Below are 16,325 nucleotides of genomic sequence, written 5' to 3'. Positions count from 1 at the left end.
TGGATTGACTTGAACATAGCTCTATGGGGCATATAATATATGCTTTTAATGATTTCAGATCATGCTAAATCCACAAGTAAGTAAGAATATTGTGAAATGCCTCTAGATTAAATAGCTGAATTCCTATCAGTCCTAACCTCTGCCCGATGTTACTTTTTAATGTGAAATTTTAATGACAGTGTGCCATACAGAGTTACAGACAACTTTAGATATGAGCAAATTGAAAACAGAACCACAATCTTATTAAGATACTTTAAGGTCAACAAAACTGTGTAGCTGAATATATTTATTCAGGGTGCTTGAACCAAGCTTCAAACTGGTCCTGAAAAACTTGCACAAAACTCCTCATGAACACTATTACCCTTAGACCATTGCAACAATGTATGTGTCATGGATTACTCTTATAGATAATTCATTGTGTTTGTTATTGCTTCCCTTAGAAGCAGATATTATGAAATTGGTGACCCCCTGACCTTCATGCATGTGTCACCTTTGGGTCAAATTTAGTCTACTTTTATATATTCAGCTATCTGCACAGTGCAATTGTGAAAGTAACTGCTAACTGGGTAGATTATAAGGTCTTGGCAGAGGTCTAAACTAAGCTGACTGCTTTCTTGCTTGACCTTTAAATCTTCCTATACAGACTGCTCCTTCCTTATCCCCAGATTTACACATCCATCCCATTATATTTCCTCACACAATGGGTCTTGAGAAAAGTAGCTCGGATCTCCAAAACTGAATCACCACTGTCTCCAATCTGTAGGGATTTGGCTGAATTCCAAGATCTGTATAAACAAATCACCATATGTGACTCTTACTTCCTGAAAGGAAATACACCTGCAGGCAAAAATCTAGGAAATGTTGATTTTTTTCTCTGTTGAGCAGCATGAGACATCATATTTGGAAACTATTTGCAGGCAGACATCATGTGATTTAGCAAGCGCCAGACATTTTCCCATATCTCATTACTATATTTCAGTGGTAAATGTTTAGAGTAGAAACAGAGGAAAAACACAAAGTGTGAAGAACAAGAAGAAAGTTTAATCAACCAGATTTGTCATCTCGCTTCTTAGATTTACTCTTAAATGTGTCTCCCTAATGAGGCCTCACTGCGGGGCCCTTTTGCTTTAATTTCTTATGAGTGAGGATTCACAGTATATCAGATTAACTGGCGTATTTCAAGAAGTTCCCCTTTAATAGTACACCATCTGCCAGCACACAGGCAGGGTTTAGTTCTGAAGAGGGTATACTTTATACACTACACTTGTACTTGTTTTTGAATTCTGAATTGAACAACACTTGTTCAAATATCTTAACATTACTTAACCTGGAGACTTAACCGGCAAACCAAGTGACATTAATTTACAGCTAATAGGAAGGATAACAATCTGAAAATAAATTATGATGCAAGAAAAAAATAGGAAAACAATTTTATGTCATGTAAAGGTCAAAAATATTGCACATACTGTGCATTTTGGTTTCCTCAGAATAAATGGTCAAGAAGATGATTTTAGAGGACAAAAGACATCGTGTTTGATGATTAGTGGACTGATGCAATACAATGCTTTCTGTTGACTCTCACTACAAAGCGCTTCCTTTAATCCTTCTGTTTACATTCTTCCCTAATTCTCATTCTCTGCCATTCCTGTCACTGCCGGGGGGGCCAATAGGCTGAAAATCCAAACATCACAGAAACCTCGAATAACAAATTCAAATTAGCTTGCAGAATCAGAAGTCCCAAGAGTAATATTTTTACATTTAAATACCAAAACATACAGCGTGACCTGTAAAGCAGACTCAACAGCTAATAAATGATTTATATATACAATTTTATATTACATCAGATTTATATCACATATAAGCCTGTAAAAACATACTACTGTAAAAATAACCAAATATTTCCTTCAATTTAGTAGTATCTGCTAATTGTCCTAAAAGAAGATTCAGAAAACAAACATATTCCCATGATAAATCTGTCCAAAACTGTATGATTTAAGACCTTTTTTTAAGTGAAAAAACATGGAAGTGCATGTGAAAATCTCTTACTGTATGATATTACAGTTTACCTCTTACTGTAGCGGCTGCATCTGTTGGAGGACCCTTCTTTGCAGTTCTTCTCTGGCAATTTCAGGACGAGTGTTAAACTGTGACCTGCCTCAAAAGCAAAGTCACAGGGATCACTCAGTTCTAAATCACAAAGCGATTCCCTGAACAACAACGCTGCAAAGACAATTTAATACTTGACTCTGTAAGTTTTATAAAATGGAAGGACAGTAGGGAATGCATGAAGCGGCAGTATGAAGATATTGGCTGGTTGTTTTTTGAAAGGCTGTTTTTGACACAGCAGAGTCACTCTCCTTGTGTGCATGATGCAAGTGTCAGAGAAAGCTAACTCAGAATGACAAGGGGACAACCTTTACACGTGGCATGCTAGCTTCAAATCATCCAATCTGTTTTGAAATTTAAATTCCAAAAGTATTGTTTTCGGAGCAAGGTTGCTCCGCTTTCGGTTTGACATTTTAGTCGGTGTGTGGCTAACCCAATCAAAACCAGTGTAGTGTGACTCCTTTAGTCACACTACAGACAGGTAGGCCAGGTTATACACACGTTAGAAAAATGTACCTAAGGTAATATTTTTATGTCTATTTCTATGGCCAAGTCATTAAAAATATTCAAATACTACAGTAATAGCAGCTTATTTTTAACATACAAAATGTAACTACAAGTAGTGTCATCAAAAACAGCAAAAATATTGTTTTTTTAATCTCAAGCAATATGCATTAGACCCAATACCATTGAATATACTGTAGATTACTAAAAAGCACAGTATATCCTGCACACATCCACATGCATGCACACACACACTGACATTAACCTAGGGGGAGTTCATGTTTTAATTGCTGACACTATAGCTTCTGGCTCTCTGAACCAAATGGGTCCCCTTGCTGGATACATAATCCATTATCATAAATCAGATGCGCCAACACAGTCAGGTGCTGCATGAATAATTAAAGGTTGGTACATTAGCACTTGTGTGGAGGCATGTGTTTGAGCCGACATCATTGAACAGGCTAAAAGCACCACAAAACCCCTCCATTGACATTAAACAGCTTAATGCTTAGCACTACAGACAGAAATGATGTACAAGTTAGAAAGAGGAGACCACTCTCACCATCCTCCCCTTTTGAACGTAACCAAAACAGAGAAGTCCGAAAGAAGAGTATCTATGGGATAGACACTGCTCGGAGCAGTGTTCGTCCTCTGTTCTGCTGTGTGGTCGTATCTCTTGTGGTTGAGCCAGCACCCTTGTCTGAACCTGCGCGGGTGAGCCAGGTTACTCTGACTCTGTAATAGAGTCCACAGAGCTAGAGGCAGAGGAAGCAAAAGGTCGGTTCAGGCAAGAAGGCTTTAGGACTATAGATCTCCATACTAACATTAATTACACTTGAGGCAAATTCATTTGGATTTCTGCCCTGTAAGATAAGCTTTTACTGCAGACAAGGCAAGAGAGAAGCCCAGGAGGAAGGAGAGATACTCTTGATGCTGTCCTATTTGGCTCTGCAGAGTGTCTTTTATCACACAAAGTTTTGCGGCCTCTAATGCCACGCATGTGAAATTTAATCTACCCATATCTTACATGACACATGGCCAAGACTCCTTAAAATGCAAACCTGTGTGATAGCTCAGCAAGGTTCTATATGATTTGAGTTTTAGTTTAAATATGTGAATGAATGGCCTGTTGTCCTGATGGAAGCAGTCATCAGAAGATGAGCACCTGATGTTGTAGTCCGTCTGCTTCAATGTTTGACCTTTTGTGTCATTTTTGTGTTCAGAGATGGTTTTCTGGATACCTTGGGTGTAGCTACTGGATATTAGAGTTATTTCACGGACACACACGCACACACACCTATACGAACAGACATTCTGAAAGTCAGAAATTCCAAAAACAATCATTTAAAAAATATACATCACATTTATTTGTACTGACACCAGGAGTCCGTACAGAGCTATCTTTGTCTATTAATGTGTTTGGGCACAGCATGTACCCAAACCACTGTTTCCTACTTCCATACATCCAACAGTTAACAAACTGTATCACCAAGCATTGCTTAATTGCTACCAAAAAACAGAGTTTGACATAGCTGACACACACCACTGTTTTTCTCTAAAGGTAACACAATGTACAAAAAGCAAGTCTGGAAATAGTAAGATTCTTGGTTCCATAAAAAAAACTTTTTTCTCCTCAATGTGTGAATAAGAAAACAATGCACTTATCTCTACTGAGCCTCTGCTGCATTGCTTGTTAGGCAGCCAAGGGGTAAATTGATGCAGATAAGTAATGAAAAGAAACAGGTCGGCTGATCCCTGTATTACTACCACAGCAGCTTTCAAGGAATTGTTCATGCTCTGTAGAGCCCCGGAGCTGTAGGAGCCGTCTGGAAGTAGTTAGATGCCAGTCATTGAGAGGAACACATAATGTTAAATTAAGTGATTAAACAAATCCTTCCACATAATGTATACTACAGTACAACACTATTGTGATGTTGGAAAGAATGGCGCAACTCAAATGTCCGGGGCCTCAAAGAAAACTGAATTGAAAAGGAGGGACTCTGAAGAGCTGCATGTGAACTGGCAGAATCAAACCCCTTCAGCACACCTCAGGCCCTTTGAGATGGGTAAGGCCGAAGCAAGCAGGCAGTCAGAGAGAAAAAGGGAGCAGAAGACTGGTGGCTCCCTTCATGAAAGTGAGGACACCACCGTGGCCTCACCAGGAAGCTGAAGGCACCAGAAGAACCAGGAGGATTGCAGTCCATGTTAGGCTCCGTGGCAAGCAGTGCACTGAGCACTGGTTGCTTTTTGCTCGGACACCTAAGGAAAGCAAGTGGATGAGAGGAGAGTCAATACAAAGATGAATTCTTTTTTTAATGCTAAATTATGTATTCAATATAGTGGTCTATATATCGGGAGCGTGTAGCTGCATGGAAATAATCTTTTTCCTGAAGGGTGGAAAATGAGTGGTGGAATATAGAGACAAAGAGGAAAACTGCAACTGCCTTTAAAATCTGGCTGGTCACACGTAACACTGCAAAGTTTCGGTTCATTCTGTTGCTTAGAAGTTAATTGGCTGTGCAGGAGTAGGAAGGTTTGTGTGGGCGAGGTAATTAAAACAGTATTAGCCAAAGAAAACTTGGCTCGCTGAACAGCTGTGGTGACTAAATTAAGGGCAGGACATAAGATTGCTACAAAGAGAAAACAGCTTGTGCATAGAAATTGGATTTCAGAGGTCATGTAATGTGAGTGAGAAGAGAGGCAACTAAGCAGCTTCCAGCTTACCAGAGGAAGTGACAAGTCGAACTTGGGAGCTGAAGGCTCCCTCTCCCCCTTCACTGAGCGCCCGCACCTCGATGACATAAGTGCCTCCCTCTGGCAGTGAGAGCATGGTTGAAGGGTTAATGGTTCTTGTCACCTGGTTGTGGCCTCTGCCCTCCTGTTTCAGTAACACCTGCATTACATATGCACATTGAAGGTTTACTTCACTTTTTATTTCCCCGTATATCACACTAAAAGTGCATTCAGACCCCTATGAAAGAAAAAAATGGTCAAATAAGCTAAGTGTATTTGCAGATATATTCTTATTTGTTACAAAACTAGGTCAGTAGAAATGCAGCAAGCCAATCTTTATGAGAAAGTAGTAGTTTGAATGTAAACCCTGCTGAAGGTAATGGTAATACCTATTGCATTTATATAGTTGTGTATCATAGGTCATTTTTCAATCTTTTCGAGAGGTATCATTTCTCTAAGATACAGTCGGGGAAATAATTATTTGATCCTAATAATTATTCAACTTTTATGTAATGTGTTTTTGTTTTCGTTGATATCCCGTCTCTCTCCATTAAAATGAAACGACCATAAACATTAAAGACTGTTTATTTCTTTGCGAGTTAGCAAACATACGCATTCAGCAGGGGATCAAATAATTATTTGCCACAGTGTATAAACTATAAACATGGCTACTCATGTGGAGACGAGGAGAGTTTGAGATCAATCTTTAGCAAAATCGAGGATAGGATACTTTGTTTGGGAACTTTTCCTCCCTGCATTAACAATTTACCAGATTTTATGTAACTGAACAATATAAGGATGGATCATTACCATGTACCCGATGACATCAGACTCATTGTCTTTTGCCTTCACGGGGTCCCAGCTTAAGGACACATTGTTGCCCTCCTGAAGCCAGTGAAGGTTGGCTGGTGGCTGAGCAGGAGCTATGGATATAACACAACACCCAAAGTCCAAATTTAAAAAGACTTTAAAAGAGAGCTTCAGCCAACTAGGTCAATTACTACACTTTCTACAGGCAAGCAAACTTAACAAGTAGCCTGTATTCCATATATAGTATTATGAGATTAGTGTCAGTGCTGTACTCACGGGGTTTCCTGGTCTTGGCTGTGACAGCAGTACTGCCAGGACCTTGGCCAATGCTGTTGAAGCCTTTTACTGTAATGGCATACACACTGTTCCCCTCTAATCCTGTCAAGACCATCGATGTCTCATTTTTTACAGTTTGTTGTTTTTTTCCTGACTCCTCCAGCTCCATATCCTTCCAGTAGCTGACCTGTTAATAGAAATTAAGGACAGAAAAATGCAAGAAGGAGAACGTTTTACAAAATGTCACACACCAAAAGTGTGCAAAGAAACAATCACAGACATAATTTATACAAACCTCATATCCTCTTGGTTTTCCAGGACCAGGCGTGGGCGATTTCCAAGTCACTCTAATTTCTGAGGAAGAAATGCCGTAAGCTTTCACATCAGACGGCGCTTCCCTTGGCTCTGTAAAACAACAGTGAAGATCTAATGGAGAAAACAACTCCTCCTCTGTCTTTAAAATTCATACAACCATGAATATTAACTTACCCCCCTCAGCAGAGTGGATGATGACAACTTTGCTAAATGGCCCATCTCCCTTATTGTTGTAGACACCAACCTTCACTTCAAAGGGGGTAAGAGGAGGGAAGGTCTCGTCCCTGTATTTGTACATCGTAGAGTCTGCGGAAGTCACCATCTTCTCCTTCCACCCTCGTGTCCCGTTGGCACGAAATGCAACAATATACCCAAAACCCTCACCATTTTGGAACTCCTCAGATACAGGCTGAAAACACAGAAAGAGGAGACTCAATCACCATGGAGTGTATTTCACTGGTATAAGAATACAAAAGCAGCTCAGCAGCACTTAAACTCTTTGACTGAAAGTGCATCATTTTCACAATTTCCAATCTGGACAGCTTCATCATTGAAAGCAAGGATCTCATTGAATGAAAAAAGAAGTTTCTCCTCTGCGGTAATCCCGTTTAACCAGCTTTCAATTTCCTACCCATTTACTGCAACTGTCTGCCAGTATTAATAAAGATGCAGTCAGTCTTGAGCAATGGAAACAAATCATATCTGGCTCAGTTGTGCCCATTATGTAGCTATTTATCTTTCCATGTCTGACAGGAGGATTTTGGGGACACGGGTTTCCAGTGATTATCTGTGGTTTTCCTATAGTGGTGAAACTGGGAAGTGTCTTCCACAGCTGCTCTGTACTTAATCAAATCAAGTGCCAATTTATTAAGTGAGCTAGAATCTAATTAAAATATGAGCAGCAGGGATTAAATCTTTGGCTAAATTTATTGACAAACACCTGTACACCTGTTTTTGGCAAGTATGCTGCATTTGCTGTAATGTGTTGATTTGCATAAGCTTCAGAGTGATACAGTCCCCTGAAGGCATCACCCGCATTAGTTATCTAGTCTGTAGGGGGATTGCGCGGGAATAGAGATGTAGTTCACATTTCATTCGACAATGACCAATCACCGTGACTGCCTAATTACAGGGATGATCAGTGGAAATGAATTAGCTTCCATCAAAATTATTCTCACGGCTGGCAGAGATTTGAAAGAGATGCCAAGGAACACAGGTCTTTACAAAACAGCGTGAACAAATTAGCTAGTTAAGTTCAGAAAGACTTTGGGATGTGAGATAGTCACAGATAAGCGTGGACACAGTTTGAACTGAGGTAAGTCTTAAGGCTCAGTGATGGGGACTATGGAGGCATCACTAATGGTCCTCCCTTTAGCTACAAGTGTAAAAGCAGTCTCTCACAGTCGCCTCTAAAGAGATGGCTGAATGAAGCTGCAGAGACTGTTTAGTCATTCATCCTGCTTAATAACCCTGCCCACCATGGCTGTCCAGGCTCTGACAACTTTCCACAGATGATTGGAAAGGCGGAACTGCCATGCGCTCACATGCCCTGACTGCCAAAAAGGGCTAACATTCCTGCTCCGTCTCCTCTAATATCCATATCCATTGATCACTGACAGAGTCTTGATTTATTTCCAAAAGCATTTAGCAGAAGCAAGAACAAATAGGGTAGAGCTAAAACTACTTAAAATGCCAAGAACCAGAAGGAGGCTACTGTATCAAAGTGAAGTGTCTCAGCATTGTGCTGTGATTCTCTCGAAAACTGACACACTTCCTGATGGGTGACCAATTCTTGTACCTCAAAATTGGCAGAGAGACAATATAATTCTTGAAGAAGCACTTAAATTTTTCACTGTTGTAGGCTCGCTACTTCACAAGTGACTTGATCTGACTGGAGAAAATGTCTGAATGAAAACAAATGAGGAGACTGAATAATGTTCGCTCTCACTTTTATGCTGAGCCACTCGTGGAAGAACCTAATTCTTCAGATCATGGATGTGCGTGAACGAAAGTCACAGCTATAAACCTTATGAGGAGAATCGTGAGCAAGAAATTGCTGTTTGTAATTATTTAAATTCACGCATGACTCATAAGGGCTCTTTATTAGGCTTTTGTGTCATACCAAGCATCAATCGTTATTTTATGAGCTTTATGTGTCCCTCAACATGGGGCGCTATGGTATTTATAAGATGGATGTCATTGTGCTATACTAGCCAAGCTAATGACACTCTTGAGTTATAAATAGGAAATGGTCTACCACCAAACAGCATCCCATCTGGAATGGACATTATCCCCCATAATGTGCCATGGAGGTGCACATCTCCTGATGTGAAGGTTATCTTCCCAGTGGCAGTTGGGCTCCCATACTTAATAACTACAAGAATAACTGTCAGTTGCCTCTACATCTGTTCACTGGTCCCCTGTTAATGTATCCTTCAGCTGATCTCAATTGCAAATTCTCAGCTCTGCTCATAGCAATTCAGTAGCTGCATTGGCCTGAATCTGGCTGAGAGCCAGGCTGTCCACTTGGAAATGGTTCATACTAATATCCCGCTTACTTGTTGTGAAACTTATTATATTTTCTACAACTATTGTAGCTTGAGATTACAAACAGATTTTCATAAACACCTCTGGATTTAGAGAGAATGACGCTAAGAGTCAAGGTTAATCTTTACTGCGCCTCTCTGGTGGGACCAAATTTTAAATTCAGTACATCTTAATCACTTGCCAGACTGATGTAGCTCTGTGTAGTAAATGGCCCAGCTGGCCGTCTTTGAACCGTGTCAGCAATTTTTGCAATTATTACCAAGTTGCGCCCTCTAACTTTAAGATCCGTGATGTTTAAGCAAATTTCTCAAGGCTAAATTAGAACCCTGTTTAAAATGCAATGAGCTATGATCTTGAGCCACTCCTTGGCCACTGTTAATAATAAGCTTGTAATAAACATGGTAATATTGCCACAGCTCCCAACACATCATCTATACATGTTGAAATGCAGAGCCATTTATAACCACAATCTGCACATGTGCTGGAAATGACTGTAGACAGATGTTTAGTCTGTTATCTCGTGTATGTTCTGCCTTTGTACAACAGCCAGTTCAACGGTTGGTCCTGAGGAAAACTGTTCTGTCCCAGTGGGCCAATGACTTTCCATATCTGAGTATAAATTCAATGAAAGTCAGAGAAAATCATCCAGTATATCACAGCAGATGGGTCTCCCACGTCTCTGTGTCTAAATGGAAAAAGGTCACTTTGCCCTAATGATGAATGTTCACCTGAGCCCCTCACAGCTCACATGGCATCCTATGTGATATACCCCTCTAGGAAAGGCAAGGGAGATAATGTGCATCTCCCTTGCCTTTCCTAATAAAAGGGTCAATGCTGCCTTGGAGTTCAGTGCATCACCACCTGGGTTATTTTATCTTTGTTTCTACAGCTGAGGAACTTTCCAGTATGTAGTGCAAACTGTCGTGTTTGTTGGAAATGACAGCTGCAGTAAGTTACAGCAACAAAGAAGTAGAGAAATTCTTTTCAATCAGCAACACACCGAGGGCCCAAGCTTCAAGAACTTTTGAGTTTAGGGTGTAAAAGCGCACTTTGGTCTGCTTTTGACCACCTACACCTGACACAGCTGATGAGAAAGAATTCTGTAGTGCTACAGCTTATGTCACGGTAGTATAGTTAAATGTGGTTTACCTCTTTGTTTCTGGTGTTCAATAAAAAAATAGATAATCTTACAGTTATGTCTTCTCTATGCAACAGTGCACAATTGTATTTGGTTTGCAAATCAGTCCCACTGTCGTGCCACATGTAGAATGGAAGTAGAAATAAAAGTGTATTCTTATATAAAAAATATATAACTTAGGGTTATCAAAATTCATTTTCTAGTTTTTAGGAACATTATTTACATTTTTTCCAAAACATCGCTGCAATCAAGCATACAGACTATGCACACCTGGACTGTAATTAGAACTGCACACCTCCAGGTGTTACTGTGGCCAGACATGTTCAGAAGAAGATGGAGTGTGCAGCTGTTTTCCCTGGTTGCCCGGTGTTGTGAATGGAGACACAAGGGGGAAACTGACATGAATGGTTTGTTTTGAGGAAATTATCAGTGGAGAAATAATTTCTAACGGATCTACATGTTTTTCAACAGATTTCAATGTGCGAACCGTAACAATCTGTCAAGAACACGGCCGTAGAATAATTAATCAAAATGAAAAGGTTGGTGAACATAAAAAAACAGGTTTGGGTATTTTGCAACAGTCAGGTGTTTGATTAATAACTTTTGGAGTGAATGCCTGTATTTGTGGCTTGACACTGGGAAACACTGCTTGTTAGAAACTTTATAACGTGTACACACAGAAGGTGTAGTGGGCCAATAAAAGCAACAATGCCATGATAAGAAACTGTATGTGTTATTTTTGTGATGTGCTGAAAGTGGACAGATGAACAATGAATAAATAATTCAGGTTTCAAGAGCTTTGTATTTCACAAAAGGAAACGATAAAAACTTATGTGAACTCGACACTTGCGCTCTCAGTAGGTAAGCCTTGATTGTGGGTAAAACACACTCATGTTTGACACCATTCTGTCACGGTCCTGGGCCTGTGGCCCAGTGTTTTGATTCTATATTATTGTTTATTGGGCTGTTTTCCTTTGGGTTCTTGGCTTATGACTACTGGTGTTTTGGTTTCTGTTCTATATTTCTTAGCTTGTGTATTCCTTTGCCTCCTGTCTCTCCTGATGTTCTCTTGTGTATTTTGGTTCTAGCTTTCCAGTTTAGGTTTTCTGTTTGGTTTTGCTTTGGTCAGCAATAAAGCTGCCTTCAAGTTCACGTTTTGCCTCCGTGAGTCCTGCATTTTGGGTCCAATTCCTGCCTGCCACACAGCACACCATGACACATTCTCGGTAGTTGGCCACTCTACCAACTCATTATTGAGTTGTCTCCTTTCACTTTGGGGCACATGAAGTCACAAACAGCTAGAACTGAAGAAGCAACCTCAGTGTTTTCAAGTTCATCCTTCAACTTATGCCTACATGTAAATAGAGCCCTGCTGTTTATGAACTATGGCCTTTGCACATTGTCTAAAGACATTTTAATTTTGGAAGTTTTAAGTGAGTAGAAAATGTCTAATGAGGTATATTTGTGCACTACATAATTTTCTCTGATACCTACAGTACTGTGATAAAGCTGAGTCACCCCTCATCTTGTTACCATTTTTCTTCCAAGAAGCCCGACTTTCTTGTAAAGTTAAGTTGTTTTTACTTTCAAAGTTTTCCTTTGGACATTGGCTGCTTTATCCATCATTTTTTGGCCTAGTCCTTGTATCTGAACATTTTAAGAGGAATGTTTCCCTTTCTTGGTTAAGCACTTAACACTAACCTATGTTGTGTTTTATGACCTTATATATTCAAGCACAGAAAAGTCACCTGAATCGAAAGATGAACCAGTTCTGTGTCTAGACATTCCGTAGCAAAAACAACATATCCATGTACGTTAGCACATTTCCAATTTTTCCAAGGAAAATATAAAGAAATGAGAGTTGACTCTCCACTTTTGCACAGTGCTGTATCCCAAACTTGGTTCTTACAAAAGGAAATGTAAAACCTTGTATTAGCAGGATAGTGTAATCACAGGTACTATTAATTTGTTCTATACAAGAGTCACAACTTCTCTAAGATCTCGTTTTATTTTTTCGAGCTGCTGAAACTTTTGTCTATGTGTTAATTAGATCTCCCGCTGATGGTTCTGGGAATAGCATGACAATTAAATGCAAGTCCCTAAAAACACACCGAGCGTTACTGCAGCTAGTCATCGCATCTCACCTCAAGTGAATGCAACTGACTGGAAACGAATGCAATCATCTGTGTATCGTGAAACCATCAGACCATTTCCTTCAAGCTTAGAACCACAAGGACTACCGTCATCCATCAACCATGCTTTATCCTCCTTAATAATGTCTGACAAGTATTCCCAGGAAGTGAAGTTTTTTAGGATGAGCAGCACATGCAGCTCATGTGATGGCAACATCTACATGATTATTAGATGATACGCATTTTTTTTCTTTTTGGTAGTCACTGTTAAACAGTGAATAAAGTCAGAAATGTACTTAGTGATGTTTACAATAAACCTTCTTGCAGTGGGCTCGTTTTTACTCTCGGATTACATTACTGATTCTCATCATGCTGTTTCAGACGCGTCTAGGCGATGATAAATTTCCTTACACAGAGTCCCATTATCACATTTTTAATCCTAGTGAGTAATACTTCCTCAAGTTAAATGATGAATATTTACAGGCTATAGATGTCTTCTTATGTTTACTCATGTAAATGATCCTAAAAATAATCATCATGATGTGCCTTTATGCATGTGGGTTTCCACTACCAGAGGCACTGCTTTGTTCTACAGGGTCACAAGAGAAAACGAGAGGCACTATTTTATGAATCCAGAGAATAAAAGTAATCGGAGATAAGATAATAAAAATGGTATTAGTATTTCTAAATCCTTTTGGGGTAACATTTATTATCAGGGTAACTTTGACTTGCACTGATTATTGCAGTCATTATTCCTTGTTCTTCTATCTTCAATCTGGCCTCAAGACATTGACAAGCTTTTTATAAGATTCTGTAAAAACAGGAGTATGTTTATATATTTAGCATCTTGAATTTCAAAGAAAAACCCTTCTATATGTTATTTATGTGCTATTTCTGCTTATGATTATACGGTCTCAGAGGAATTCCAATGTTTGGATCTTGTGCTCGTGAGAAGTATTATTTTTAAATTAAGGGATTTGCCTTTAACACATTTAATTCAACGGGGTTTTTTTTTTGCACATTGTCAAACTTGAATGAAATTGGACAGAAAACCTACCTCCCACGAGATGACCAGTTCATGTCTGCGCCCATTTCCTCCACTAACGTTTGATGGTGCCACTGATGGGACTGTGGAAAACAGAGAGGTTAACACTGACTACAAAATCTCCTTTTTTAAAACTATAGTCAAAGCATCAGAAAACAGCTAAAAAAAAAAACTACCTTATTTGGTGGCTGTGCCTTCACTGAAACATCTGTCAATCAAAGTGAGAGCTATTGTAGGTTTCCAGTGCTGTGTTTTGAACTGGAACCTATTTGTTGACATTTAGATCACGTATTGTAACTTTGGGATGGATTACCACAACTGTGCGTAGATACAGCTATTAGTCTGTTAATTACGCTGAAGAGATGGGACAGATTAAATAAGCCACTTTGAAATGACCACTGACCTTTATAATTATTGCATTTTGTAGACGGAAAATGAGCAGTTAGTGAAGCAGCACAGTGAATTTTTGCTCACCGTAAATGCTATATTTTGCTGTGTTGTTGCCTTGGGGCTTTAAAAGCCTGGCTGCTTTTACAGAAACACTAGACTTGTTGAAATTCACATTCATAAGCAGCTTACTTTCAACGTCCTCCCCAATTAAAATAGAGTACATAAACAGTGGGAATACAACATGGTTCTGAAGTGGCATATGGGGGCAACAGCTAAGCTCTCTAACAGCAATAAGTTATCAACTGGATTTTGAATTGACTATAATAAATATAATTGTGCTCTTACAGCTGATGTCTGTCAAAATCTGTATTACCTGCTTCTTTAGTTCTAACTCCTCTCGAAGGTGCACTAGGATCTCCGGTCCCAATTGCATTGGTGGCCACCACTCTAAATTCATATTCCACCCAGGGGTTGAGCTCCACAGCCATGGCTGACTCCATGTCTCCTGTCACTGGCTCTGGGTCTGCACACAAGAGTATTTCCTGTGCGTTTATTTATTCAGAACAACGTTGCAGTTATAGCACTTCAGTTTTCCTTATGTACAGTATATAATAGGTAAGTACCCTAAGTGCCAGCTTAGCGCTTTAAAGGTGTTTGCGGAAAGCACATTGAATAAATCAGTAAGGTATCATATGCCTTTTCTAAAATCCTCTCCAAAGAATAGTATAGCATGCAATAAACAGAAATAAAATGCAACCAGGAGAGGCCAGAGGTTTTTTTTATGGCCAAACAATCAAAGGTTTTGACTTCAATCATGCAACTAAGTAAGTGTTTCACTGTGAAAAGCCACTGAAACAGGCAAGAAGTGGAACAGATCTGGAAGAGCAACACAGCCTGGATTGTGGCCTACAAAATTTTTTTTTTTACAAAGTCTGTTGACATAGTCTACATATGAAAACATACTGTGCATAACATTTCTTAAATCTAATCCTGTCAAACTGTAGAATGACATAAAAAAGGGTCACAATTTATGCCTGTATGCAAAATGTCAGTGTTGGGAGATTTTAACCTGCCTTTCAGTTAAAAACTAGTGTGAACTGAGCCAACAAAAGATTCCTTTGTTCTTATGGACTGTACAACTTCTTTATCATCCTCACAGATTCACTGTGACTTGTTATATTTTCACAGCAGGTGGTGATGTTACACAATTTGCTTTAAAGGTGATATATGGCATTTTGACGCATGAACAACAGCTTAAAACGTTACAGAGTGAAGGTGATTTCAACCATTTTTTGCAGTTTCAGCAGAACAAACCAATGCAATTAAATTACAGCCTCAGACTAAAGGAAAAAAAATCTGATTTTATGAATGTATTTAGAATAGAATTACAAGGAGATAATGCAACTAATCTAGTTGCTTCAGCACTGCCATGATCAAGCGTTGTCAATATTGATCCTGCAATAACAAACAAACATTGACTGAAAGCATATCCATGTCACAAATGAACCAGAGGTCTCTAAAGCAGTGGAGCTTACACTCTTATCATTCACAGCGGCTCACGATGAGATCACTCTGTCAAGCAGGCTGCTCTCCAAACATGAGCTGATAACTCTGTTTGTAAGGAGCAGGAGCTAAAAACCCAATCCCCTTCACGCTAATCTTAACAAGTTCAACACTGACAATATATCAGAGAGACCTAATTGTGCTTTATCAAATTAAATGTAGTTGAACAGACATGATGTGAGAGGAGGGTATACAAAGTATGATTTATATATCTGTGGGGATGAATCATTATCACACCTTAAACTCTGCTATAATTATCACACGCCATATTAAGATGGATTACACACGACGCTTAGCAAGCCTTCATTCTTTAATGCTAAGTGATAGTAATTGATGGCTATTCCATGTAGTTACAGAAGAAAAGGATTTCTTTCTAAGCACTGAAAGTGCGTTTTTTACTAAATGAACATAGATCGGTTTTATAATTCAAGCCCAAAAGGTTAATTTCCTACTTACTGCTGACATGACACTGACTAAAATTCACACCAGTGACATTTGATATGTGCTCAAATTACTTTCTGCTGAGCACCTCTGAACAATAGCCGAATTCAACTAGAAAATGACAGAAAACTGTGTTTCATGTTCTTTATTAAGACCGACTAGCTGTCGCACTACAGCACCAGCCTCAAAGACTGAAACAAACGGGCGCATCAGCCACATCTCCTCCTTCGCTTAGTGTCTGGAGGAAGATGAAGTGACTCTTGCTCAACACGCACAAGGCAAGGAGCAAAATGAAATTACCCTTTTGAGAACAGTGGTATGAGTG

At 39.3% G+C, this 16,325-nt stretch overlaps 1 protein-coding gene across 7 annotated transcripts in view; it reads right to left on the bottom strand.

Annotated features, from left to right (window-relative positions):
* Positions 1-3,978: 3,978 nt before the first annotated feature.
* cntn5 (contactin 5) overlaps positions 3,979-16,325 on the bottom strand; it is a 117,634-nt gene continuing 105,287 nt past the window's right edge. For all 7 annotated transcript variants that reach the window (XM_080888201.1, XM_080888203.1, XM_080888204.1 and 4 more), the window contains 8 exons: positions 14,370-14,519; positions 13,619-13,689; positions 6,919-7,153; positions 6,725-6,834; positions 6,430-6,616; positions 6,154-6,266; positions 5,335-5,503; positions 3,979-4,869 (listed from right to left, as the gene is read on the bottom strand). In XM_080888201.1, the coding sequence (XP_080744327.1) occupies positions 4,766-4,869; positions 5,335-5,503; positions 6,154-6,266; positions 6,430-6,616; positions 6,725-6,834; positions 6,919-7,153; positions 13,619-13,689; positions 14,370-14,519 (1,139 nt within the window). In that variant the 3' untranslated portion in view covers positions 3,979-4,765. The remainder of the gene's footprint in view (positions 4,870-5,334; positions 5,504-6,153; positions 6,267-6,429; positions 6,617-6,724; positions 6,835-6,918; positions 7,154-13,618; positions 13,690-14,369; positions 14,520-16,325) is intronic.

The sequence above is a fragment of the Rhamphochromis sp. 'chilingali' genome (genome assembly GCF_963969265.1).
Source record: "Rhamphochromis sp. 'chilingali' genome assembly, chromosome: 8".
Classification (NCBI taxonomy): domain Eukaryota; kingdom Metazoa; phylum Chordata; class Actinopteri; order Cichliformes; family Cichlidae; genus Rhamphochromis; species Rhamphochromis sp. 'chilingali'.
This window is presented reverse-complemented; position numbering and strand designations above follow the sequence as displayed.